The sequence below is a fragment of the Nematostella vectensis genome, chromosome 13 (assembly GCF_932526225.1).
Source record: "Nematostella vectensis chromosome 13, jaNemVect1.1, whole genome shotgun sequence".
Taxonomy (NCBI): domain Eukaryota; kingdom Metazoa; phylum Cnidaria; class Anthozoa; order Actiniaria; family Edwardsiidae; genus Nematostella; species Nematostella vectensis.
Genome location: NC_064046.1, coordinates 3,146,561 through 3,174,138, shown reverse-complemented (window position 1 = coordinate 3,174,138; position 27,578 = coordinate 3,146,561). Strand labels below are relative to the sequence as shown.

The 27,578-nt window shown below is 38.6% G+C and overlaps 3 protein-coding genes and 1 long non-coding RNA gene across 8 annotated transcripts; 3 read left to right on the top strand and 1 right to left on the bottom strand.

The window, feature by feature from the left end:
* Positions 1-644: 644 nt before the first annotated feature.
* LOC5513417 (inositol monophosphatase 1) lies at positions 645-7,564 on the bottom strand. Its single transcript, XM_048720756.1, has 8 exons — positions 7,423-7,564; positions 7,050-7,183; positions 4,754-4,858; positions 4,640-4,685; positions 4,316-4,424; positions 3,887-4,001; positions 2,999-3,150; positions 645-1,483 (listed from the first exon to the last, which is right to left on the bottom strand). Exons 1-8 carry the CDS (start codon positions 7,546-7,548, stop codon positions 1,377-1,379), a joined length of 894 nt encoding a protein of 297 aa, XP_048576713.1. The 5' UTR covers positions 7,549-7,564; the 3' UTR covers positions 645-1,376.
* On the top strand, positions 3,037-4,646 carry LOC116618792. Its single transcript, XR_004296346.2, has 2 exons — positions 3,037-3,169; positions 3,656-4,646. It is a non-coding gene; the product is annotated as an uncharacterized LOC116618792 (long non-coding RNA).
* Positions 7,541-25,858, top strand: LOC5513377 (isoaspartyl peptidase/L-asparaginase). 5 transcript variants are annotated; one of them, XM_048720753.1, is made up of 6 exons: positions 8,317-8,446; positions 8,649-8,727; positions 10,517-10,783; positions 11,300-11,447; positions 12,838-13,203; positions 14,809-16,067. In XM_048720753.1, exons 2-6 carry the CDS (start codon positions 8,725-8,727, stop codon positions 15,189-15,191), a joined length of 1,167 nt encoding a protein of 388 aa, XP_048576710.1. In that variant the 5' UTR covers positions 8,317-8,446; positions 8,649-8,724; the 3' UTR covers positions 15,192-16,067. The 5 variants fall into 5 exon arrangements, with proteins under 5 accessions (XP_048576709.1, XP_048576708.1, XP_048576711.1 ...); XM_048720752.1 differs by lacking the exons at positions 8,317-8,446; positions 8,649-8,727; positions 14,809-16,067 and adding exons at positions 7,541-7,647; positions 25,271-25,858; XM_048720751.1 differs by lacking the exons at positions 8,317-8,446; positions 8,649-8,727 and adding an exon at positions 7,541-7,647.
* Positions 18,081-24,433, top strand: LOC5500886. Its single transcript, XM_048720757.1, has 3 exons — positions 18,081-18,327; positions 18,494-18,556; positions 23,902-24,433. The coding sequence occupies exons 1-3, from the start codon at positions 18,090-18,092 to the stop codon at positions 23,916-23,918; spliced, it is 318 nt and encodes a 105-aa protein (XP_048576714.1). The 5' UTR covers positions 18,081-18,089; the 3' UTR covers positions 23,919-24,433.
* Positions 25,859-27,578: the final 1,720 nt, after the last annotated feature.

Genomic DNA, 27,578 nt, shown 5'->3' with positions numbered 1-27,578 from the left:
AAGGTTCTATTTGGTCAAGTTTTTATTTTTGCCAATTAAAAAAATGCAACCCTCAATAAAAAATAAAAATAAAACACTAATAGCATGGAGGGAATTATATCAAACTATGGCAGTCAATAATAATGCATTAAAATACAGTGTTGCCACTGTTTATTTGGAGAAAATATTGAAGTCACTTTCTAAATGACGATGTAAGATGGTAACCAGTGTCTATTTTCGATAATTTTCTGCCTTGATGAAATTGTATGTCAGTGACGGTGATAGATAAAATATTAGGTGCGTGCATTGTCCACCATAAGGGGAAAATACAATATAACGACCACCGAGACCAGGATTAGAGTAAGTGTTAGCCAAAAAATGGGTCACAAAATCCTGGGAACACGCCTGAAATATCTTATTAGGGACCTTAAGCAACGACGACGGCAACGTGGACGACGACGGCAGAAAACAATGGGATTTGATTCAGAATTCAATAGCAGCACGTGAAAATGCGTTCTGTCTGATACATTCCAGCCGTTTTCCATAAAAACCACGACGTGAAAACTCGAACTTTCACGGTCAATTGAGGATGCGGACGTTTGCACTGTAAACTCCTCTAACCACGTTCGCTACTGTAGAAATAATGTCCTTAGTTTATTTTTATCGTCTCTGACTATAATGTTTTGATTATTCCATTGCAATTAAATTGTAATTGATCGCCAAGCGCCAACGCATCTTTATCGATCTCGTTGTCCTAGCTGTTGCCGTCGTTCTTGCTTAAGGTCCCTATTGTTAGCCCAGTGAATCTGGCGCCGTTTCATACACGTTCAACAACAAATTTTTATTTTGTTCGACTAAGTTGGTGCTGTTTCCAAAAAAATTCAAACGCAAATTCTTAAATAATCGGACTGAGAAAATAAAACCCAATCACTGCATCAGTGGAGATGCTTCCTTTAGTTTTGATTTCTTTAGGAACTGTCATTTTGCGTGCGCACCCAAGAACGTTTCTATTTTCCGTCTACATCTAGTCGATTGTTATCGTATGCGTATCGCAATGCCCCGTGAAATCAGCGCCAGTATTTCTGGCGAAAAGCTGTCAAAAACTCTCCGGCCCAGAAATACTGACGCTACTTGTTTACAAACAACTTCTTTGCTAGACGAGCGCGCCGATGAAATGTTTGCTGGTGTTTTTTTTTTTTTTTTTTGCACGGGGCTTCAATGTGGATATTTTCGCGCGGACTACTTTCGCGCATCGTCACTTTTCCCGCGCTTTTTATTTTCAATCCGTGTTTGCAACAATCTTCGCGGTTTGAATTTTCTCAAGGTTTCAATGCAATCCGTTGCGAAAAGTAAGAAAGCGAGAAGTTGTTCACGCTTTTTCACGGTATGAACGTGTTTTAATCTCGAGGGTAATCTACGATATCTATCAACTTGCAGATTGCGTGGGCGACTTCTTGTGAGCAACACGCGACAACACGGCGAGACATGAGATCTACAGGTCCACCTTCAGGAAAAATAAAACACTTTTAGGTCTAAACAAAATAACATGTGTCGTTTACACAACACTAACAGCCGCTATTAAGAAACAAAGTCAATCAGTGAATGAAAAGAAAAAAAAAAGAAAGAAATCGAAAGGAATTACACCAGGGGCCGGTTCCTGAAAAGCCGATTAGCGATAACCCAGGGTTAAATATGCCCTAACCCACGATTAGATTTTTACCCCCGGATTAGTTCTTTTCCCGAAACGCTGGTTCGCGCTAACTCTGGGTTAGTTTGGAGGTAAAATCTAACCCTGCTCGCGAGGAGGGTTCGCTAACCTACGGTTTAGCTAGCGTAACACAGGCCTCCCAAACTTTGTAGTAGAACTAAAGTTTCATAAATATAGTTGCCGACAAAAAAGACGTTAACATAAAAACAATGTAGGGATCAAATGTCCTAACATTTCACTTTGTTATGCGATGCTGACTAGAAAATTGTTCTGGGACAGACAGAAAGTTGCATGAAATTTATACTTGAAATAAATCTGTCTCGCTAGTGTCACGCACTAACTCGAACCCTGCAAATAACACTTTTGGCAATGAAATTGAGGTAATTACAGGTGAGGTAGAGGTGTTTTGGGGGCTTTTCTGCGAAAATAAAACCACCAAAGGTAAATTTGAGTTACTCTCTATTGATCTACTGGGTATCCTGTGTGAATTTTACTCGTCAAACTAGTTTTTCATTCGCTTCATCCGGGTCAGTAAATCGGGGGATTACTTGGCTTTCGGGAATGGTGAGTTATCCGTAGGTTAGCCAACCTACGATCAAAAAGTTTTAACCCGGGATTAGGCTCTGATTTAAGGTTGAGTTAATCGGCCTTTTAGGAACCGGCCCCAGGGCCCTGGCTATCCCACAAACACAAACAATAAAAGCAAACAATAAAAGAGTAACATGCGCTACCGTTACCACCATGAGAAAACTTTTTCAAGAGATTTAGCCAATCAGCTTGCGAGAATCGCAAAAGTTAGCCAATCAGCTTGCGAGAATCACACATTTGATTGACACGAGCGTCAAACTAGGAGCATTCCGTCTTGTTTTGATGTGCAGTGAAACATTTCATTTTAACGCTGGTTAGGAAGTGTTGTGTCAGTGAGAGAGCTCTTTTCTCACTCGCATTCTTTTTTTTTTTTTATTTGTTCACAAAACTGCCAAGGTGGCCGGTGCCAGGATTTTGAGCGGGGGTGGGGGGGGGGGGGAAGGTCTCGTTGGAAATGGTCCATTCGCGGACCATTTTCTCTTAGGTAACTCGTTCTTCCCCGTAGTGGTACTTTATTTTTCTTAATTAGAGTTGACCTTTTAGTTGAATTGGTGGATTCTGCAGAACCCTTCTGGCTACAGGCCTACCATGTGTTTCATTTCAAGTCTGCCTCCCTCCCCCCCCCCCCCCCCTCCAAAGAAAGTCGATTTTTTTCAGATTAAACACTTCCCCTTCTTCCCTGTTTTTCTGTTAGTCATCCAACCCTTCAGCAACCATAACTACCTGATGGATCACAGACGAAGCCCCCAGCCTCAGTGATGATGAGAATACCAGCGGCAAAGTCCCAACAGTGGACGCCAAACTCATAGTATACCTCAGCCAAACCCTTAGCTACACTACACATGTTCAGGGCAGCGGATCCCTGGCACCGAACACTAGTGGAATGAAATGCGAGTGAGTAAATCTGGGGGCAGAGGGGTAACAGGTAGTCTCCCTTATGACCGTTCTGGACTCATCAAGCTAGCGGCTCAAGGCCTGGGCTGCAAGCCAGTATAGCAAATTGATGTTCTATAAAACTAGTAGAACCTTTGAACCATCTTATCATCCTAGTACCAAGTGTGAGAAAGCAGGTACATACACAGGGGGTGAAAAGGGTGCGTGCACACCCCCCACCCCCCCAAAAATTGGGACATTTCTTATTAGGAAATCTTCAAATACTATGCTTTTTCCATGATGCCCATGACTGTTTACCCCCACCCCCCCACCCCCCCCCCCTCAGCCAGTTCTGGGTACGCATGCGCCTGAATAGAATCCATTTGCATATTCAGATTCTGGGAAGCTATTGGGATATTTGCAATCAAATTGGAATTTTATTTTGGATGGTTTGGCTGACAAGACACTATTGTTAGGATTGAAACAACATTCTTATCACCCTTGTAGAAGGAGGTTGAAGGCCACAGGAGTAACAACTCTATGAAAAGATGGTGCAAGACATGGAAAGGTTATAGACTGCTATAGAGAATGTTGTGGGAAACAAGGGAACAAGGGACACTGCCCCAGTGAGCCTAAGCCTGCACCTGTTGAAAATAAAACTAGGCTAGGCTAGGTAAGGGAGGTTTTATGCCCTGGACACCAGGACAGTTTTGGGAAAAGGATGTAGACAAGCCATACCTGTGAGCTAAGTTGGGCTGTGAGATGATACGACGCAGGTTCTCAAGAACTTTAGTGACTCTGCCTGTAGAGCGATCAGATCCTATTTCCGTTATTACTAGAGCTTGATTTAATTCTGGGAAATAAAAAAAAATTGGGGGGGGTTATCAACTACCAGTAAAACTATTGTTAAGGGTGTATGTGGTGTATTTGGTTTGGTTTAAATTCTATTAGTATGGAGGGTTTTAGCCTTTGTTGGACATAGCCATAGCAAGCCTTGAATTATTGGGAGGGGGGCAATACAGAAACATAAAGAAAACAATGGGGGCACAGCCACGCCCCTACTGGTCATTTCCGTATAATTTTTTTAAATATTGGGGGGGGGGGCACGTGCCCCACCCCTGCTACGGCCCTGTTGGACGCCATCAGATAGAATACAATAATGTTTACCTTTGATAGTGGAAACTGTCAGCTTTTTATTATTACAATAAGATCCTTTGCCTTTTACAGCAGTGTATAATTCATCCAGTACACTATTATAAATAATTCCAACAACAATCTGGAAATAGAGATAAAAAATGAGGCAAGTATGTTCCATAGGCTGGGGGAGGGGTGCTGGGTCCCCTCCTCCACACACAGCATATTTCTTGATTTTTTAGGATGAATATAATAAAAAAAATACAAGATAGTTTTGACAACTAAAACCAAGGCAAGTACAACTTGCTTCGTACATGGCTGTATCTAGTCATAAAAAAAAAAAATAAAAAACAGTACCTCTTTATTGATGGCAAGTGCAATACTAATGCAGACAAATGGGTACCTTAAAGAAAAATGGAATGAAAATATAAATATATAAAGGACATCAAACATATCAGCTGATATACAGACCTATGCACAAAATTTGTTGTGCCATCAATTGGATCTATAATCCATGTTGGAGTGTCAGTCAAATCACAGTGCTGCCCTGCCGCAACAGACTCCTCCCCTATAAACCTGAGGAATAGTTAAGACATTTGATTTAAAGAGCCCTCATGAGTCACACCTTTGCTGACAAGTTCATGGGTTAGGAATTCGTTTGCCATTTAGTGAGAAGGGATGCTAGAGCTTGTAATGGCTGATTTAAGGTTGGTTCCCACTTGGACGAAAGCGCAACACACATAATTTTCTACTAGATGGAGTCTTAGGCTGATTTACACTCTACGACTGAAATTGTAGAGGTGTTGTGGGCAAGTTGCATACGACTAACACAACTGCTTTATTTTCTTGCACTTGTGCTTGTGTTTGACCGATTCTCACTTGTGCTGTGCTTGTGTTTGACTGATTCTCACTTGTATCGTTGTGTTTGACTGATTCTCACTTGTGTTGTGCTTGTGTTTGACCGATTCTCACTTGTGCTGTGCTTGTGTTTGACTGATTCTCACTTGTGTTGTGCTTGCGTTTGACCGATTCTCACTTGTGCTGTGCTTGTGTTTGACTGATTCTCACTTGTGCTGTTCTTGTGTTTGACTGATTCTCACTTGTATCGTGCTTGTGTTTGACCGATTCTCACTTGTATCGTGCTTGTGTTTGACCGATTCTCACTTGTATCGTGCTTGTGTTTGACCGATTCTCACTTGTGTTGTGCTTGTGTTTGACCGATTTTCACTTGTATCATGCTTGTGTTTGACCGATTCTCACTTGTGCTGTGCTTGTGTTTGACTGATTCTCACTTGTGTTGTGCTTGCGTTTGACCGATTCTCACTTGTGCTGTGCTTGTGTTTGACTGATTCTCACTTGTGCTGTTCTTGTGTTTGACTGATTCTCACTTGTATCGTGCTTGTGTTTGACCGATTCTCACTTGTATTGTGCTTGTGTTTGACCGATTCTCACTTGTATCGTGCTTGTGCTTGACCGATTCTCACTTGTATCGTGCTTGTGTTTGACAGATTCTCACTTGTATCGTGCTTGTGTTTGACCGATTCTCACTTGTATCGTGCTTGTGTTTGACCGATTCTCACTTGTGTTGTGCTTGTGTTTGACAGATTCTCACTTGTATCGTGCTTGTGTTTGACTGATTCTCACTTGTATCGTGCTTGTGTTTGACCGATTCTCACTTGTGTTGCGCTTGTGTCTTGCCGATTCTCACTTGTGTTTGACCGATTCTCACTTGTGTTGTGCTTGTGTTTGACCGATTCTCACTTGTGCTGTGCTTGTGTTTGACCGATTCTCACTTGTGCTGTGCTTGTGTTTGACCGATTCTCACTTGTATCATGCTTGTGTTTGACCGATTCTCACTTGTGTTGTGCTTGTGTTTGACCGATTCTCACTTGTATCGTGCTTGTGTTTGACCAATTCTCACTTGTATCGTGCTTGTGTTTGACTGATTCTCACTTGTATCATGCTTGTCTTTGACCGATTCTCACTTGTGTTGTGCTTGTGTTTGACCGATTCTCACTTGTATCGTGCTTGTGTTTGACCAATTCTCACTTGTATCGTGCTTGTGTTTGACTGATTCTCACTTGTATCATGCTTGTCTTTGACCGATTCTCACTTGTGCTGTGCTTGTGTTTGAACGATTCTCACTTGTATCGTGCTTGTGTTTGACCGATTCTCACTTGTGTTGTGCTTGTGTTTGACCGATTCTCACTTGTATCGTGCTTGTGTTTGACCAATTCTCACTTGTATCATGCTTGTGTTTGACTGATTCTCACTTGTATCATGCTTGTGTTTGACCGATTCTCACTTGTGTTGTGCTTGTGTTTGACCGATTCTCACTTGTATCGTGCTTGTGTTTGACCAATTCTCACTTGTATCGTGCTTGTGTTTGACTGATTCTCACTTGTATCATGCTTGTGTTTGACCGATTCTCATTGTGTTGTGCTTGTGTTTGCGCTTATGCTTGTGTCCTAGTGAGAACCAGGCTTTAAAGAGGACGATTTAGTTGTATGCGACCTTCCTATGATATGTCTTAGCCCTGAATTACACACAATACTATTACACGTAGGCAAATGTCTCAATGGAGTCTTAGGCTGATTTACACTCTACGACTGGAATTGTAGAGGTGTTGCGGGCAAGTTGCATATGACTAAATCGTGCTGTATAAATTCAGCCTTAACATTTTTAGAACTTTCATCTTTCCCGTCCTTGACTTAATGTTGGACCCCACCCTAAGTTGTCCTCTGCATATTCATATTTAACCAAATACCTGTGTGATGGGAACTTCTCTTTTAGTGAGCTGATGACAAACTTCTCCACATTCTGGTCTGTCTCAGTCACAAGGTCCGTACTACAGCCCTTGGTCAGGACGGACTTGTCTTTATGGAATGCTTCTGAAGTCATCTAAAACAGTTTTATATTCCGTTCATATCAGCGCAGATGGTTTAAGTATGATCACTAAAAAACGGCCGGTATAGGCCGGTTTAAGGGTCAATGGGTTAAAATGATGGAAAATTGAAGAAAATTGAGAATAATTAGGATGAAAACCGGAAATTAACATGACTAGAGCGTAAAAGAAAAGCCTACGGTACAAATATTTCAAGGTTGGTGAGAAAATGTTCTCCAACATCCTTAAGACGAACCTTCCCTGCTGTCTTTGCAATATCGACACCAGTATTCAGAAATTCCTGAAGATCGCCGATTCCTTTATCGGCCGCCATTTTGATCAAATCTGAGTCTGCGATTAGGTCAGCAGCTTTATTTACCATCAAAAGCTGGCCGCTCGTAAATTTGTTGCTGGAGAAAAATCCATGTCGCGCATATCTTGTCGTCTGTTTTTTTGGTCCAGAAATACAGGACTCGACAAGGTAAAAATCAATCTCAATTATAGGCTAATTACCCCTCTAGTTCAATTCCAATCGAATTTTCTAGAAAGTAGAGAGTATTATGCTCTCTTGAATATATAACTTTACTTATAAGCTTACTTAATGTTCGGCAGGGATAAAAGTTTCTCCTATGATGATACCTGTTTAACATTCGTAAAGTTCTGCGACTTGAGCTTAAAATTAAAAAAAATCTTCTTTTAATGCAATAGTGCACAGTGCATACTAAGAATGAATGCTTACAATAACTAGGATTTAGACAAGAAAACTTGCACGAAACAGAAGCTTTACTTAAATGTAGTTCAATACAATACAAATGCATTTCCTTCATGCTTTGTGCTGTAATATCTATCAGAAATCTTTTTGATTTCGGTCATCATGACCATTTCTTTTTCCCTTTTGTGAAAACACTGTTGGCCGAGACGGGACTCCTGTGTTTTCTCTAATGCGAAGGGGCTGGGGGCACCCGACGCTGGAAACGCCGGTTACGCCGGTACTGAGAAGCTTCTGCTTTTCTCGTTACGCTCTTCTAGTTCAAGCTGGTTAACGCTTTCGTGTGGGAGGCATTAATCTGTCAAGGATTTCAAGTAGTATTTTTTTGTGTTTTTCCTGTCTAGCTGGTGAAACCGGAAACCCATCATGCAATACGTGTTTTACATGACCCGGCGCGCAATGCATTTTCATTTTCTGTTTACGTGTGCGACACAATTCGCCGCAAAGTCAAAGCTATTACACGCGTCGGAGTTGGATCGAACTAAAATTTGTCTACCCGTTTCACCTTAAGGTTGGTAAGCAATGGCATTTTTGTTAATTTGTATTTTTCTCTATTTTCAATCGTTCCCGTTATCAATTCTTCATTTTATAAATATAAATCCGGACAATTCGCAGCATTCTCAAAGCAAACGTTCGATAAAAAAAAAATTGTGCCGGTCTTTTCTGATAGATGATGCAATTGTCAATGTATTTTGTATTTTTTTAACTTCCAGTTGAATGGATCAATGTAGATAGTCCGAGTCGTTTAAATACAATTTTCTAGAAATTCGGTTAGACGTTCACGAAAGTATGGTAAGTAAGTAAGCCTGTTTAGCTTGGCATGACCACTTTTTCTTTGACAATCCTGAAGAATAAACGAAATGTCGATTGTGTTAATATATTTTCACGTAAAACCTTTACAGACATCGAACAACACCAGAGAGTTCATAATCGTTTGAAAAGAAACTCAATCAAGCTGAAGAGATTTCTTTTATATTTTTTTACCATCAGGGCCATAGCAGGCCTAGACATATTGGAGGGGCACAATACAGAAACATAAAGAAAATATTGGGGGAGCAGAGCCACGCCCCTACTGGTCATTTCCTTATAATTTTTGAAAATGTTGGGGGGGGGGGGAGGCACGTGCCCCCAGTGCCCCACCCCCTGCTATTGCCCTTTCAGGTAGACAAGGTGGAATAGTATACTAATATAGGTATCATGCTGTTTTTCAGGCATACTAACTGATAACAACAACAACTACAAATGTATATTGTGTAATATTTTTGCATGAAACCTATACAGACATTGAACAACAACAAAGAATAGTTTTTAACTGGTTTGAAAAGACACTCCAACCAAAAAAAATTTTCTGTGCTATTTTACACCAAGGACTAACAAATATTGGTACAGTTATAAGTTGTGGTTAGCATATAAATCCACCACCACATGCGAGCTTTGCAGGTTTCTGTGACCCCCTGCAGTTGGTGCACCCATAAGTACCACAGGTTCTTCCCTTGTAACATAAACACTGATATGTATACTGTGTGCATCCTTTAAAAGCATATATAACAAGATTGGATATCTAGCATATTTTAGATAAAATATCCAATGTTCTTTGAAATGGCCATATTACAAATTTAAGCAATTTGAACTGTCATATATATATATATATATATATATATATATATATATATATATATATATATATATATATATATATATATATATATATATATATAATAAAACCATTCTCACATAGTTTATAATTCCCGGACAATAGTGAATTAGGAACAACATTGGCACGTAATTTTGAGCCCTGTTACAAGTGGCCAGTGGCCGTGCTCCTGCAAAAAGTCACCCTGTTCTATGGGATGATGGGTATTCTTTGAGAAAGGGTCTAGTGCAAATATTTCACACTCCACGATGTTGGATGTTGCCCAAACTCCCAATAGTATATCCTGTTAATGACCAAAATACTGCCATTTCGTCCATCCATGATGCGCAGCAGATTTTTGGGGGTTAGCTACATTTCAAAAAAACAAAAATCTGTCACATTTTTATGGACACAAATGGTAGTAGGATCTATCCATAACTAAATCCTAACCTGATCAATTGGACAAATCTAGACAAGATGCCAATCTAACTCAATTTTAACATCAGTTGCTAAATCTGCAAATGAATAATTCCTTTCTTCTGTGGGGCTTTTAAATGCAATTCAAGTCCACACAAATCAAATGATGCAATTTGTTTCTATTTTTAGGTATAACAAAGTCAAAAATAAAATTTTTCCTAGTGGAAAATAATATAGGTAAATTCCTAACATTAGTTAAATAATTATAATAGTAATAGTTTTGGATTACTAATCAAACAATCAGGATTGAAACTTTCATTTTTATTTTATTTATTTTTTAGTTCTATTTTGTCCTATAATAATTAATTAGATAACCAACATTTTTTGTGAGCCACACAATGCAATTTGTGAACAATTTAACTATTCACAGATGTATCCCTATCAATACTCAAATCCCCAAAATTCTGCCAAAGATATACATGCAGAAAAATAAGTTTATTATACATACTTAAATTATTGTTTCTTTTTCAGGTCCCAAAACGGATTCTCTCAAAATTTTCCTCAAGTATTTATACAAGTTTATCAAAGATGGGTAAAGGCAAACACGACCATTGTCTAAACAGTTCAGATGTCGTCAGTCCAGATATCATTGATAGAAGCAACTTTTCTACCAATGAATCACATGAGCCCTGCATCATCGTTCATGGAGGGGCGTGGTCCTTGCCGCTCTCTTTACATGAACTAAGTACTAAAGGGGTACAGCTTGCAGCCAGGGCAGGGTATCAGACACTATTAAAGGTAAATATGAATACGTAAATATTTTATTTATTGCAGTTGCTCTCTTTTAAGATGTTATTTATAGCTTTTATTTTGACCATATGAGTCTTCTTGATTGAGACATTTGTTCATTAACTTGCCTTAAGAAATAATGTGTCTTTATGGATGGCAAGCCGGCACATGCCAAAAGTTTTGGCAACAAATTAACAAAAAAAGCTATTTTGACTTAAAAATAATAATTATTTCAGAAATGGTTTATTTTTATATTGAAATAATCTTTTTTTTATTGCTCTCTGGTGTGACAGCTACAGTTATTTCAATGTTTCTTTTGCTGTGAGTTTGACCCTTATTTGGAAAAGGCTAAGAAAAACTTTTTTCAGCAATTTTTAGACTTATTTTGCGACTGTATTGATAGGAACCCTTACTTTGAAATAAAACAACTCAAGTGATTTGTTTAATATTAATAGTCAATACCAAGTGTTTCTCTAGGCGTTGTGTTGTTGCGTTGTGTTTGTGTTTAACACACGTTATTAATAGGGTGCTAGCGCAGTTGATGCAGTTGAGGCAGCAGTAAAAAGTCTTGAGGATAATCCGGTGTTTAATGCAGGCTACGGTTCAGCCCTAACAGTTACTGGTACTGTGGAAATGGATGCCATGATCATGGATGGGTGTACTCTGGACACAGGTAGCTGGGGCATAACTCTCCCAGCCTTGACTCTTCTCCATGGCCTTTATTACATTTTGATTAAGAATTAATAAGTTTCAAAGCTTATGTTATTTTACTAAAAAATACATAAGGCATTAGCCCTTCTTTTTCAACTTTTTAAGAAGCACAATAATTTTTTTTATTGACCTTTTTCTGTAAAATACTATTTTTTGGTATAGATGCATGTTTAGGCTATTGGATATATAAGTGTACATAATTTTTTTGCTGAATATCTATGAATTGAATTTGAAAAATTTGTAGCAGTACTGTTGCAAAATAAGCAATCATCTGATATTTTTGTAGAGGTTTACCAGAGGGCAGTGTATTGTTTTTAAATGTCTTAGGGAGCGGCCATTTATTACTGGGGGAGGGGGGCAAATATGTAGTGGGATGGGCTATGTTTTTGGGTGCAGATTAAGGGGGGGTCACATTTTGGGCTTTCATTAGAGGGGGGTCTGGTTTTAATATAATACTGAACAAGAGAGTCATTGTTCAAACGTAAATTTTATTCAGTCCCCAATATTTCCTACTATTGTACGTATAGTCACATATAGTTCAGGTACAAATCTTGTTTTAATATAAATACATTTTGAGAATCCCGCTCATGGTTGACAGACAAAAATGCCCGTTCTAATCAGTTGAGCAAAACGAATCTAGCGACACTGGTATTTGTTGTTTATCTCTGTGCCACTCTTCAACTAGGGAAAGTGAAGATTCATACTTAAATACGACAAAATTGCCATGCTAGCTGATCTATATTTTAGTAAAAGATATATTCAGTTACACTCAGTATGCATATCAAGTCAAGAGATATAAATATTATTAAATATAAAAATGTGGAGGTGGTGGTGGTGGGGGGTGTGCAAATTTTTTGGGGCCCGGTCTAGGGGGGGTCATGATTTTTGGGCTTGGATTTGGGGCGGAGGCCAAACTTTTTAAGCCCAGGGTTTTGCAAAATTACCTGCCCACCCTCCCAGTAATTAATGACTGCTCCTTTACAGTGAATTAATCCCAATGTCACCAAGTACCCACATATCTCTTTCTTGACCTGATGGCATCTATCTTCCACAACTGCTCCCCATCCGTGTAATACCCAGTCATATATACACCTGTTTCAATAAAGGTTGTCAGTGCAAATGGCAGTTCTACGACCGAAAGTAACTATTTGTCTGGATGAATATGGATTAACTTAAAACAATTATCCATTAAAGGTTACCAATGCTTGGCTCTGACATTGCTGGACTTCATTTAACACCTTTAAATTTGCGATTAATTAGTACCCATAAGCCATTTACCATTCGCCATTTGCACTGACAACCTTTTGTGAAATTGGTGTATATAACTTATACTCTTTGTTATCATTTTTCAGGTGCTGTTGCATGTATCAAAGGCGTGGTCAATCCTGTATCCCTTGCCCGCCATGTGATGACAGACACCCCTCATTGCATGCTTGTTTCAGAGGGTGCTATAAAGTTCGCCCAAGATCTTGGTCTCCCAATGGTTGAACCACAGTCCATGGCAAATGAGTTCTCCCGGTTCAAGGCCAGTTTGCTTGACAAACCTAATACTTCCTTTGAGGATTTTCTTCGCATGACTATGAACACAGAGAGTCAAACAGAAAAGTGCAGTTTATCTTCAGTTCAAGAGCAGTTGTCAAAAAGTCTTACAGAGCATGACACTGTTGGAGCTGTTGCTATGGATTGCCATGGCAACATAGCATGTGCAACTTCCACAGGTTTGTATATTTTTCTAAAATAATTTATATTTGCTGAGGGCGTGGCGAGTCATGAGCCTCATGATATATAGATTTAGGCACTGTCTAAAAGCAGAGCCAGCTTTATTTGCTACTTTAAACTAGTGTTTTGTCCCTATTTCAACCCCCCCCCCCTTCCTCTATGACGACCAGACTTCAGTGAGAGACACACCCAGGGACATAACAACAGGATTCTACACTTCGACTTTGCTCCAGGTATCCCACCTTCCTAAAATAAAAAAAGATAAACTCTTTGGGATCAGGACCATCGAGTTTACGTGCCCCTTTAATAAATAAGAGATGATATGAGTTGATATAATACTTCAATTTTAAACTCTCTTATCAAGTTTGTAAGGGTGACTATCCTAAAATAAAATAAAAAAACATGACTGAGTTTACGCAGTCAATACTTTCGCATAATTTAAGGTTGCCTCGAAGCAAGGGGGAATTTTAGGCTTAAAACATGGTGGTATGGGCTGAGGTGCTGTGCTTGGTAATAGACAAAGTACATACTCTAGTATGGTTGGTTGGCTGGTTGCTGGCTGATAATAGCATGATTAACCCTCTTGCACTGTGCTCATTAATAAGTAAAAGCTAATCAGCCATAAATAGGGCCAAGCGATTGAACAAATCCATAGAAATATTTACAAGAAAAAAGACTACCATTTGCTAACGACAGTTTATGCCTATGCAAATCAACGGCTTCTCTAAATCACGGAACCTACGGAAACGTCTCTAAGGCGCTAAATAAAAAAAAAAAAAACATACTTTTTTTACGCCTGAGTACCAGAGGCTCGAGCTTCACAAGTTTAATTTCACTTGAAGGTAAAAAAGGTGAAATTTCTCAAAATGTACATAAACTTGGAAACCCGGAAGGTCACCCGGTTAGTCCCATAAACTCCATGCGATAAAAATGATGACCAAAAAACAATCTCGAGTTGTATTGAGTTTGTGGTACTTATTAGGGAAAGTTCATTTATTATCCTGTAGGGGGGGAGGGGGTGAGGATACCGTGAAGGGGAATTTCTGAGGTCTAAGGGGGGAAAGCTTTATTTTGAAAGGGGGGGGCACTAATTCCTTTGAGTGTTAATTCTCTTATTTATAATATGACCAAGTGTCAAATCAGACTTCTTGGATCTACACAGCAAGAGTAGATTATGTTGGCTACAGAGAAAGAAATGCAGGTTGATTGAATATTTAACAATTATACCATTTCCATTAAGGTGGATAGTGGCAAAATATCTACCGAGAGTCGAAGGTTCGAGGTAGATATTTTAAAGCAACTATCCGCTGTTTCTATTTCATTTGGTATAATGGAATCAATTGTTCCTCTCAGACCTACAGTAGCACTTCTATTTTCCAATTGGCATTTGCATTGACAAAGTTTTCTTAAAATAAGTATTTGCACCCTTTCCTTTTTTGCTGTGTGTTGGCACTTCTTTTATGACTAACTATATAGTAACTTTTCCTGCGTTTTACTAAGCTCATCAAAATTAAATTAGACCTCCTTAGAAGCCATGATTCAAGACTTCTTAGAAACTCTAATATTTTCATCTGTATTAACTTTGATAAAAATATTTTTTATAGGTGGTCTCTTCAAAAAGATGTGTGGTAGAGTAGGGGACTCTCCCATGCCAGGCAGTGGCGGTTACGCTTGCAAAGAGGGTGGGGCTTCCACGACAGGCCACGGCGAGTCCATCATGAAAGTTGTCCTTGCAAGAGAGGTCGTCTACCATCTTGAGAATGGGAAAAGTGTCAACGATGCCTGCGCCAACGGGATCAACAAGATGTTCACGTTGACCGGTGGCCAGGGAGGAGTCATTAGTATAGATAAACACGGGAATTACGGAAAGGCATTCTCTACTTTAGGTATGCCCTGGGCTGCCATAAAAGCTGGTGATGTGCACTATGGATTGAGCCCAGGAGAGGATGTACAGGTTACATGGGATAGCATTCAAGCTCTGGAGTAGAATCATAATTTGTTTCATTTGATCTACTTATATTTTTTGGCCTCATCTTAAAATCTATCTGCTGTAACTATTTTTTTGTTTACCACACTTTTTTGATATTTGCAATTTTAATTTACTGAATTTTCATATGATTTCATGACTTTTATTTATTAGCATAATTTATTTTTCTTGGTCAGATTGCTGTGGTATTAAAACTTGATACATACCATAATAGATTTATGATATAAGAGGTATTTGTTTCTCTTCCTTTACCCTGTGTAGGGCAAGTTCTTCCGATGCACCCCACCCCACAAAAAAAAACATACTCACTAGGCAGCTACAATTTCTTGGATAGGCAATTTATAAAGGGTCTTCTTCGCTGATAAAGGACAAAGATCATTTTTAATCATATACCTCTCAGCATTTGCAGTTTGTGCTATGTTGGGCAATGACTATGTTATTTTTAAATAGGTGCACATAGCTAGAAAACTTTGTTCAGAGGGCAATCCTCAGATACCCCTTATATTTGCTTCGGGACAGAAGCTATTTTTTAATGCCGTTTGTAAATTCATACTCTACTAAGGGGGTGCACTAACCTGGTGCATGTTTATAATTATACAGTTATATTTACAATTTTTAAATGTTAAAATAATTAAAATCATGGGCTGATTACATTCAAGAGACCAGGCAATAGCTAGACATGATCTAGATAATTGGATGAGAGAGCTCTTCTTTTCTCCTCTTTTTTTATGCCTTGTTTGCCTGATTCTTATCAATGTGTCCTGGGTTTCCTGGGGAAGAGAAGAGGGGGAATTTGAATTTGCTGAGCAAGTTAAAATGTATGTCAATATAGGGTGCTGGAAATTGAGTTATTTTGAATAAATATTTGATTCTGTGTACAGTCCCTCTGTTACAAATTACGAATCATTTTCTGCCCACATCAGGCCACACTACACGGTATCAATATCTATTATTGAAATATGCCCAGGCCCGTACCTAGGGGGGTGCAGAGGGTGCGAACGCACCTCTCCACCCAACGGCCGAAGGTCCACTTTCGGTTCTCAAAAAACGTGCTACTTGCATGTATGCTATTGGCTGTTTTCTAGATTGCCTTGTTTATTTTTTTTGCCTCTACATAATGCACAAATCTTCCTGTTGATTCAAAACTTAAAAACCCCTTTTCCTGCTTTCAGTAGAGGAAGAAAATATTATCTGGAATCATCCAATCAAATTTGCATGACTTCCAATACTAAAAAGTATATTTTAAAAAAACCATACAGGGCTGGAACTTGTGCTTTAATGACTCACTAGTTATAACTTAGATTTTATAGTTAGTCATATCTTTTCAAAGTGCCTTCCAGTAGAGGACACAAACAATGTATTACTAGAAGGTCCAAAATAAGAAAATATGGGAATACTATACAACTAATATTTTAAAACAACATTAAAGATCCAATATTCATTTCCCATAATTTCCAGCCCTGACATAGGAAATCTTACATTGTTAAAGTTAAATTTTATGTTAATAATACTTACATAAAGGGTACATATGTCCAAATCAGATAAACACATACATTGCATTTTATGTCAATTGCAATGGCAAATTATTTATTGATCAAGTGTTAATAATGTTGGAAAAGTGATAAGGCTTGCCCACAAACATACTTGAAATATTCTTGATGGTGAGTTTCTGGATTGGAACTGTCACTAGTGTGGACAGAGACTTCATTTATCTGCTGATCTGTCACCTACTGAAGCCCCCCCCCCCCCCCCCCCCTGAAGTTGATCCTCAGCATTTGACCTCTCTGGAAGAAAAAATAGCTCATCTGGCTTCCCAGGTATAGATAGTATCATGTCTGGATTGGCGAATATAATTAGTTTGACCCAAATTCAGAATTGGATAAGAAAGAACTCTGTTATTTTTTTAGCACTTTTTAGACTTATTTTGCGACTGTATTGATAGGAACCCTTACTTTTAAATAAAACAACTCAACGGTTTTTAGTGATTTGTTTAATATTAATAGTCAATACCGAGTTTTTTTCTCGGAATGCTTCTGTGCTGTGTTTGTGTTTAATACACATCATTAATAGGGTGCTAGTGCAGTTGATGCGGTTGAGGCAGCAGTAAAAAGTCTTGAGGATAATCTGGTGTTTAATGCAGGCTACGGTTCAGCCCTAACAGATGATGGTACCGTGGAAATGGATGCCATGATCATGGATGGGTGTACTCTCGACGCAGGTAGCTAGGGCATAATTCTTCCAGCCTTGACTCTTCTCCATGGCCTTTATTACATTTTGATGAAGAATCAATGGCTTCCAAAGCTCTGAGATTTTGTCCCTATAGATTTCTCAATTTGTGTTGCTATTTTGATGAAAACACAGAAGGCATTAGCCTCTTCTTTGTACACTTTAAGCGCGAGAAAATTTTCTTGCCCTTTTTCTATAAAATACTATTTTTTGGTATAGATTGCATGTATAGGCTATTGGATGTATAAGTGTACATACTTTTTGCTGAATATCATAATTGTATATACTTTTTTTGCTGAATATCATGATTGTTATGAACAATTTGTAGCAGTGCTGTTGCAAAATAAGCAATCATCTGATTATATATAGTTGTAGAGGTTTACCAGAGGGCCGTGTAATCTTTTTAAATGTCTTACAGTGAATTAATCCCAATGTCACCAAGTACCCACAAATCTCTTTCTAGACCTGATGGCATCTATCTTCCACAACTGCTCCCCATCCATGTAATACCCAGTCATATATATAACTTTATACTCTTTGTTATCATTTGACAGGTGCGTTGCATGTGTCAAAGGCGTGGTCAATCCTGTATCCCTTGCCCGCCATGTGATGACGGACACCCCTCATTGCATGCTTGTTTCAGAGGAGTTTGCCCAAGATCTTGGCCTCCCGATGGTTGAGCCACAGTCCATGACAAGCGAGTTCTCCCGGTTCAAGGCGAGTTTGCGCAACAACCCTAATGCTACTTTTGAGGATGCTCTACGTATGACTATGAACACAGAGAGTCAAACAGAAAAGTGCAGTTTATCTTCAGTTCAAGAGCAGCTGTCAAAAAGTCTTACAGAGCATGACACTGTTGGAGCTGTTGCTATGGATTGCCATGGCAACATAGCATGTGCGACTTCCACAGGTTTGTATCTTCTTCTGGAATAATTTATATTTGCTAAGAGCATGGCCAGTCATGAGCCTCATAATATATAGATTTAGGAAATGTCTAAAAACAGAGCTAGCTTTATTTGCCACTCTAAACTAGTGTTTTGTCCCATTCCAACCCCCCCTCCCCCTATGACGACCAGACTTCAGTGAGAGACACACCCAGGGACATAACAACAGGATTCTACACTTCGACTTTGCTCCAGGTATCCCATGCATGGCTTATTACTTTTACCTTTCCTATTATTATAAAATATTCTCCTCATCCCCCTAGAGAATATCTAGAACATTGACTCTATTAGTAACTACTTACTAACCGAGAGTGTGGTCATGCCGGTAAATATCAAACCGAGGCTTTGGCGTATCGACCGAGGCTTTGCCCCAGAGAGATCTGTGTGCACTTGTGACAGGGTCACTACTAGTTAGTATATGAACATTGATAATCATCAAATCATGGACTTTATTTTACTGTATTTTGTAGTTTAGCTTTAAAGTTTAGTTTCTTTCACAGATAGACTCAGTGCTTAGCAATGTGATTGGTATGTGATTCAGAAACTCGTAGGCAACACCTACGTGCTAAAACGTGCATCTAGGCGGCGCACGAATCACATCCCAAAGTTATCTTAGGTTAGATAGTGTAATCTACTTCCTACGCGTCGGTACGAGCAAAGGACTTCCTGGCCGCGTTATTTAGCTACCGGAAATGCGCAGGACTATCCTACACCTCACTGCAATTTTAGGCATGTCCTTTCCTTGTTCCACCGACTATAAATAGAGCCACTTTTGTTAGTAACAATCAGTTGCGAAGTAAGAACAGTGAGAACGACAACAATATTTTGGATTGGAAAGAGCATCGATGAAAGAAGACGAAAGAACTTGCTTCTAGCAAGATTGTAATGCCTTATTTTCGTTCCCGTTTGAACTACCGTTTGAACTACCGTTTGTAGTACCCGTTTATATCACCGTTAAGATACAGTTCCTAGTACTATCCTGTACTATATTTTAGACCATCCTACAACAATTATTCATTTGACTACATGTTTGTAAAATTGTAAATTCGTTCATTTTAATTTGGCTTTTGCTATAATAAATGTGTTTTCAATTACATTGAGCAATATTAGTTCGTGTCCTGCGTGCAAGCCCTTGCCGTCGGTTACACACTAATGGTGTTCTGTTACAACTATCTGCAAGTTAACCTAACATGCAGTTACTACAACCTCCTGACTTATCACTACCCTTGCCACTAACCTTCATACCGTCTACAACAGCTACCCTCGACCACCATAAACCCATTTGAATCCGTATATTTTCTCATTAAATATAATTTTCTAGCTGCCTTTTCTTCTGTGAACATATGAAGTTTGAAGCATATGAAATTTGAAAGTTGAAGTGAGGCGGTAAAAACCAAGTCGCATAGCTATACCATATTTCTATACCTATGGCAGCGCTGGCTCCGCTATTAACAGTGGCAATAATTCTGGTAAAAAAACACTTGTTTCTACATAAAAAGATGTTATGAGTGCAAACGGAGATGGCAAACGCTGATAGGCAGTTCTAGGACATTACTACTGTGATGCCAGAACCATACATTGATGAACTTATAGTATGGTTCACTGAGAATAATAATAAATAATCATGAATATTACATAACTCTGCATTTGGTATTATGGTATAATGGAATCAATTGTTCCTCTCAGACCTAGCACTTCTGTTTTTCAATTGGCATTTGCATTGACAAAGTTTTCTTAAAATAAGTATTTGCACCCTTTCCTTTTTTGCTGTGTGTTGGCACTTCTTTTATGACTAACTATATAGTAACTTTTCCTGCGTTTTACTAAGCTCATCAAAATTAAATTAGACCTCCTTAGAAGCCATGATTCAAGACTTCTTAGAAACTCTAATATTTTCATCTGTATTAACTTTGATAAAAATATTTTTTATAGGTGGTCTCTTCAAAAAGATGTGTGGTAGAGTAGGGGACTCTCCTATGCCGGGCAGTGGCGGTTACGCTTGCAAAGAGGGTGGGGCTTCCACGACAGGCCACGGCGAGTCCATCATGAAAGTTGTCCTTGCAAGAGAGGTCGTCTACCATCTTGAGAATGGAAAAAATGTCAACGATGCCTGCGCCAACGGGATCAACAAGATGTTCACGTTGACCGGTGGCCAGGGAGGAGTCATTAGTATAGATAAACACGGGAATTACGGAAAGGCATTCTCTACTTTAGGTATGCCCTGGGCTGCCATAAAAGCTGGTGATGTGCACTATGGATTGAGCCCAGGAGAGGATGTACAGGTTACATGGGATAGCATTCAAGCTCTGGAGTAGAATCATAATTTGTTTCATTTGATCTACTTATAATTTTTGGCCTCATCTTAAAATCTATCTGCTGTAACTATTTTTTTTTTACCACACTTTTTTGATATTTGCAATTTTAATTTACTGAATTTTCATATGATTTCATGACTTTTATTTATTAGCATATTTTATTTTTCTTGGTCAGATTGCTGTGGTATTAAAACTTGATACATACCATAATAGATTTATGATATAAGAGGTATTTGTTTCTCTTCCTTTACCCTGTGTAGGGCAAGTTCTTCCGAGGCACCCCACCCAACAAAAAAAAAAACATACTCACTAGGCAGCTACAATTTCTTGGATAGGCAATTTATAAAGGGTCTTCTTCGCTGATGAAGGACAAATATCATTTTTAACCATATACCTCTCAGCATTTGCAGTTTGTGCTATGTTGGGCAATGACTATGTTATTTTTTAAATAGGTGCACATAGCTAGAAAACTTTGTTCAGAGGGCAATCCTCAGATACCCCTTTTATTTGCTTCGGGACAGAAGCTATTTTTTAATGCGGTTTGTAAATTCATACTCTACTAAGGGGGTGCACTAACCTGGTGCATGTTTATAATTATACAGTTATATTTAAAATTTTTAAATGTTAAAAATCATAATTAAAATCATGGGCTGATTACATTCAAGGGACCAGGCAATAGCTAGACATGATCTAGATAATTGGATGAGAGAGCTCTTCTTTTCTCCTCTTTTTTATGCCTTGTTTGCCTGATTCTTATCAATGTGTCCTGGGTTTCCTGGGGAAGAGAAGAGGGGGAATTTGAATTTGCTGAGCAAGTTAAAATGTATGTCAATATAGGGTGCTGGAAATTGAGTTATTTTGAATAAATATTTGATTCTGTGTACAGTCCCTCTGTTACAAATTACGAATCATTTTCTGCCCACATCAGGCCACACTACACGGTATCAATATCTATTATTGAAATATGCCCAGGCCCGTACCTAGGGGGGTGCAGAGGGTGCGAACGCACCTCTCCACCCAACGGCCGAAGGTCCACTTTCGGTTCTCAAAAAACATGCTACTTGCATGTATGCTGTTGGCTGTTTTCTAGATTGCCTTGTTTATTTTTTTTGCCTCTACATAATGCACAAATCTTCCTGTTGATTCAAAACTTGAAAACCCCTTTTCCTGCTTTCAGTAGAGGAAGAAAATATTGTCTGGAATTATCCAATCAAATTTGCATGACTTCCAATACTAAAAAGTATATTTATAAAAAAAACCATACAGGGCTGGAACTTGTGCTTTAATTACTCACTAGTTATAACTTAGATTTTATAGTTAGTCATATCTTTTCAAAGTGCCTTCCAGTAGAGGACAAACAATGTATTACTAGAAGGTCCAAAATAAGAAAATATGGGAATACTATACAACTAATATTTTAAAACAACATTAAGATCCAATATTCATTTCCCATAATTTCCAGCCCTGACATAGGAAATCTTACATTGTTAAAGTTAAATTTTATGTTTCACATACATTGCATTTTATGTCAATTGCAATGGCAAATTATTTATTGATCAAGTGTTAATAACATTGGAAAAGTGATAAGGCTTGCCCACAAACATACTTGAAATATTCTTGATGGTGAGTTTCTGGATTGGAACTGTCACTAGTGTGGACAGAGACTTCATTTATCTGCTGATCTGTCACCTACTGAAGCCCCCCCTGAAGTTGATCCTTAGCATTTGACCTCTCTGGAAGAAAAAATAGCTCATCTGGCTTCCCAGGTATAGATAGTATCATGTCTGGATTGGCGAATATAATTAGTTTGACCCAAATTCAGAATTGGCTAAGAAAGAACTCTGTTATTTTTTTTATCACTTTTTAGACTTATTTTGTGACTGGAATGATAGAAACCCTAACTTTTAAATAAAACAACTCAACGATTTTTAGTGATTTGTTTAATATGAATAGTCAATACCGAGTTTTTTTTCTCGAAATGCTTCTGTGCTGTGTTTGTGTTTAATACACATCATTAATAGGGTGCTAGCGCAGTTGATGCGGTTGAGGCAGCAGTAAAAAGTCTTGAGGATAATCCAGTGTTTAATGCAGGCTACGGTTCAGCCCTAACAGATGATGGTACCGTGGAAATGGATGCCATGATCATGGATGGGTGTACTCTCGACGCAGGTAGCTAGGGCATAATTCTTCCAGCCTTGACTCTTCTCCATGGCCTTTATTACATTTTGATGAAGAATCAATGGCTTCCAAAGCTCTGAGATTTTGTCCCTATAGATTTATCAATTTGTGTTGCTATTTTAATGAAAACACAGAAGGCATTAGCCTCTTCTTTGTACACTTTAAGCGCGAGAACATTTTCTTGCCCTTTTTCTATAAAATACTATTTTTTGGTATAGATTGCATGTATAGGCTATTGGATGTATAAGTGTACATACTTTTTGCTAAATATCGTGATTGTATATACTTTTTTGCTGAATATCATGATTGTTATGAACAATTTGTAGCAGTGCTGTTGCAAAATAAGCAATCATCTGATTATATATAGTTGTAGAGGTTTACCAGAGGGCCGTGTAATCTTTTTAAATGTCTTACAGTGAATTAATCCCAATGTCACCAAGTACCCACAAATCTCTTTCTAGACCTGATGGCATCTATCTTCCACAACTGCTCCCCATCCATGTAATACCCAGTCATATATATAACATTTATAGGGTGCTGTGAAGTTTGCCCAAGATCTTGACCTCCCGATGGTTGAGCCACAGTCCATGACAAGTGAGTTCTCCCGGTTCAAGGCGAGTTTGCGCAACAACCCTAATGCTACTTTTGAGGATGCTCTACGTATGACTATGAACACAGAGAGTCAAACAGAAAAGTGCAGTTTATCTTCAGTTCAAGAGCAGCTGTCAAAAAGTCTTACAGAGCATGACACTGTTGGAGCTGTTGCTATGGATTGCCATGGCAACATAGCATGTGCGACTTCCACAGGTTTGTATCTTCTTTTGGAATAATTTATATTTGCTAAGAGCATGGCCAGTCATGAGCCTCATAATATATAGATTTAGGAAATGTCTAAAAGCAGAGCTAGCTTTATTTGCCACTTTAAACTAGTGTTTTGTCCCTATTTCAACCCCCCCCCCCCCCCCCTTCCTCTATGACGACCAGACTTTAGTGAGAGACACACCCAGGGACATAACAACAGGATTCTACACTTCGACTTTGCTCCAGGTATCCCACCTTCCTAAAATAAAAAAAGATAAACTCTTTGGGATTAGGACCATCGAGTTTACGTGCCCCTTTAATAAATAAGAGATGATATGAGTTGATATAATATTTCAATTTTAAACTCTCTTATCAAGTTTGTAAGGGTGACTATCCTAAAATAAAATAAAAAAACATGACTGAGTTTACGCAGTCAATACTTTCGCATAATTTAAGGTTGCCTCGAAGCAAGGGGGAATTTTAGGCTTAAAACATGGTGGTTTTGGCTGAGGTGCTGTGCTTGGTAATAGACAAAGTACATACTATAGTATGGTTGGTTGGCTGGTTGCTGGCTGATAATAGCATGATTAACCCTCTTGCACTGTGCTCAGTAATAAGTAAAAGCTAATCAGCCATAAATAGGGCCAAGCGATTGAACAAATCCATAGAAATATTTACAAGAAAAAAGACTACCATTTGCTAACGACAGTTTATGCCTATGCAAATCAACGGCTTCTCTAAATCACGGAACCTACGGAAACGTCTCTAAGGCGCTAAATAACAAAAAAACATACTTTTTTTTACGCCTGAGTACCAGAGGCTTGAGCTTCACAAGTTTAATTTCACTTGAAGGTAAAAAAGGTGAAACAATATAAATTTCTCAAAATGTACATAAACTTGGAAACCCAGAAGGTCACCCGGTTAGTCCCATAAACTCCATGCGATAAAAATGATGACCAAAAAACAATCTCGAGTTGTATTGAGTTTGTGGTACTTATTAGGGAAAGTTCATTTATTATCCTGTAGGGGGGAGGGGGTGAGGATACCGTGAAGGGGATTTTCTGAGGTCTAAGGGGGGGAAGCTTTATTTTGAAAGGGGGGGCACTAATTCCTTTGAGTGTTAATTCTCTTATTTATAATATGACCAAGTGTCAAATCAGACTTCTTGGATCTACACAGCAAGAGTAGATTATGTTGGCTACAGAGAAAGAAATGCAGGTTGATTGAATATTTAACAATTATACCATTTTCATTAAGGTGGATAGTGGCAAAATATCTACCGAGAGCTGAAGGTTCGAGGTAGATATTTTAAAGCAACTATCCGCTGTTTCTATTTCATTTGGTATAATGGAATCAATTGTTCCTCTCAGACCTAGCACTTCTATTTTCCAATTGGCATTTGCATTGACAAAGTTTTCTTAAAATAAGTATTTGCACCCTTTCCTTTTTTGCTGTGTGTTGGCACTTCTTTTATGACTAACTATATAGTAACTTTCCTGCGTTTTACTAAGCTCATCAAAATTAAATTAGACCTCCTTAGAAGCCATGATTCAAGACTTCTTAGAAACTCTAATATTTTCATCTGTATTAACTTTGATAAAAATATTTTTTATAGGTGGTCTCTTCAAAAAGATGTGTGGTAGAGTAGGGGACTCGCCCATGCCGGGCAGTGGCGGTTACGCTTGCAAAGAGGGTGGGGCTTCCACGACAGGCCACGGCGAGTCCATCATGAAAGTTGTCCTTGCAAGAGAGGTCGTCTACCATCTTGAGAATGGAAAAAATGTCAACGATGCCTGCGCCAACGGGATCAACAAGATGTTCACGTTGACCGGTGGCCAGGAAGGAGTCATTAGTATAGATAAACACGGGAATTACGGAAAGGCATTCTCTACTTTAGGTATGCCCTGGGCTGCCATAAAAGCTGGTGATGTGCACTATGGATTGAGCCCAGGAGAGGATGTACAGGTTACATGGGATAGCATTCAAGCTCTGGAGTAGAATCATAATTTGTTTCATTTGATCTACTTATAATTTTTGGCCTCATCTTAAAATCTATCTGCTGTAACTATTTTTTTTTGTTTACCACACTTTTTTGATATTTGCAATTTTAATTTACTGAATTTTCATATGATTTCATGACTTTTATTTATTAGCATATTTTATTTTTCTTGGTCAGATTGCTGTGGTATTAAAACTTGATACATACCATAATAGATTTATGATATAAGAGGTATTTGTTACTCTTCCTTTAGCCTGTGTAGGGCAAGTTCTTTCGATGCACCCACAAAAAAATCATACTTACTAGGCATTTTTTTATGCAAAAATACATTTATACATTTTTTATGCAAAAAAAAAAGTTGATAGGCAATTAATAAAGGGTCTTCTTCGCTGATGAAGAACAAAGATAATTATTATTCATATACCTCCCAGCATTTGCAGTTTGTGTACAAGGTCGAACTAGAAAACTTTGTTCAGAGGGCAATCCTCAGATGCCCCTTTTATTTGCTTCGGGACAGAAGCTATTTTTTAATGCCGTTTGTAAATTCATACTCTACTAAGGGGGTGCACTAACCTGGTGCATGTTTATAATTATACAAATAGAATCAAAAAGCCCCAACTGTCGCGATCTCGTACCAGAAAAATGAATACAATACACCAAAAACTGGAATTCGACTCTGCCAAATTTTCTTCTTTAATAAGACTGAATCGTTACAAGCTTATTTACATTAGAATAGTGGCGCGAGACGCAAAAACATTACAACGTGGGTTCCTACTACAAAAACCTGTGCCTTCTCTATGCAAATGGAAAACTGGATTCCATGAATCTTAAAATGCTAAAAAAATGTGTGCGTGTTACTTGAGCTGGATTCCGAAGATCTGATGAAGTCCAGAAGAATAGCTCCTTTCATAGAACATATCAGTGAGGTCTTGGCAACATGCCCTTGTGCTAAAAGTAAAGTGTAAACTTGTGTGCTTCTTCTAGAATGTCTACCACTATTTACGCCTATAGTCTTGATATCTGATATAAATATTCTTAGGGTCCATAACTACCCTCTCTTATATCCCAAGGTTTCATGAAAACCATAGATTGCATTCCTAGGGTGCATAAAAACACCCGTTTATCGTTTATATCCCAAGGGTGCATGACAACCCTGTCAATGCTTGTATCCAGAGGCAACAATGACAACCCTCTCTTCTATCCCTAGGTTCCATGACAGTGTAATGGATATTTTTTTAACAGTCTCAAATTGGCTGTTCGAGCTTTTATGCGCTCTAGTAAGTTGTACAAGTAGTAGCTAGTAGTGTACAGCCGGAATCAACATAACATTCTATTATGGCTCTGTTTCACAACAAACAGATACCTTGACACGAATGTTCTGTATTTTATTATATCAGCGATAGAACTGGAAAAAGATATATGAACGTTATGTACACGACAAAAACGTGTTTTTTAACTAACTGTGCTTACATGGGCTTCCTGTGGTGTTGTCACGCATTCATTGTTTATATCACTGACAGTTATTCGTAAAAAAAACGGCAAACAATCTCTTACAAGCTACAAACAATAGAACCAAAATTAGTTCCTACGCGGGGAAACTGTAATGTTTCTAGTACAGCTTTCTATGAAGGGCTAAATCCGACGGGAAGCGTGGCGTACGATTGCGTATAATTCGAGGTCGATCGAATGGTTGACCTAGCGTTATCTAGTGCTCTTTTGAACTTCTACGGTTAGATACGCCTTGTAAGATGTTATTTAGAGTCTACCAGGACCATGTTTCGCATTTATATGAACTTATTTTGGCGATAAAAGGTGCCCCGATGCAAAGGTATGTGCTCTTACGACAGCCATTGTCTTGCAATTGTTGAAATATGAGCGCTCAGTGGGGGCTGTTTATCGCCTCATCAAAACTCGTGTTTTTAAT

Coding starts and splice junctions, on each gene's coding strand:
- LOC5513417 (XM_048720756.1), bottom strand. CDS start 7,548: ATGGTAAATAAAGCTGCTGACCTAATCGCAGACTCAGATTTGATCAAA. Junction 7,184..7,422: donor TTGCAAAGACAGCAGGGAAG/GTTCGTCTTAAG, acceptor AAACTGTTTTAG/ATGACTTCAGAAGCATTCCA. Junction 4,686..4,753: donor ACAACAAATTTTGTGCATAG/GTCTGTATATCA, acceptor TTTTTCTTTAAG/GTACCCATTTGTCTGCATTA.
- LOC5513377 (XM_048720752.1), top strand. CDS start 7,591: ATGTCGCGCATATCTTGTCGTCTGTTTTTTTGGTCCAGAAATACAGGA. Junction 10,784..11,299: donor GGTATCAGACACTATTAAAG/GTAAATATGAAT, acceptor CGTTATTAATAG/GGTGCTAGCGCAGTTGATGC. Junction 11,448..12,837: donor TGGGTGTACTCTGGACACAG/GTAGCTGGGGCA, acceptor ATCATTTTTCAG/GTGCTGTTGCATGTATCAAA.
- LOC5500886 (XM_048720757.1), top strand. CDS start 18,090: ATGGTTGAGCCACAGTCCATGACAAGCGAGTTCTCCCGGTTCAAGGCG. Junction 18,328..18,493: donor AGCATGTGCGACTTCCACAG/GTTTGTATCTTC, acceptor TATGACGACCAG/ACTTCAGTGAGAGACACACC.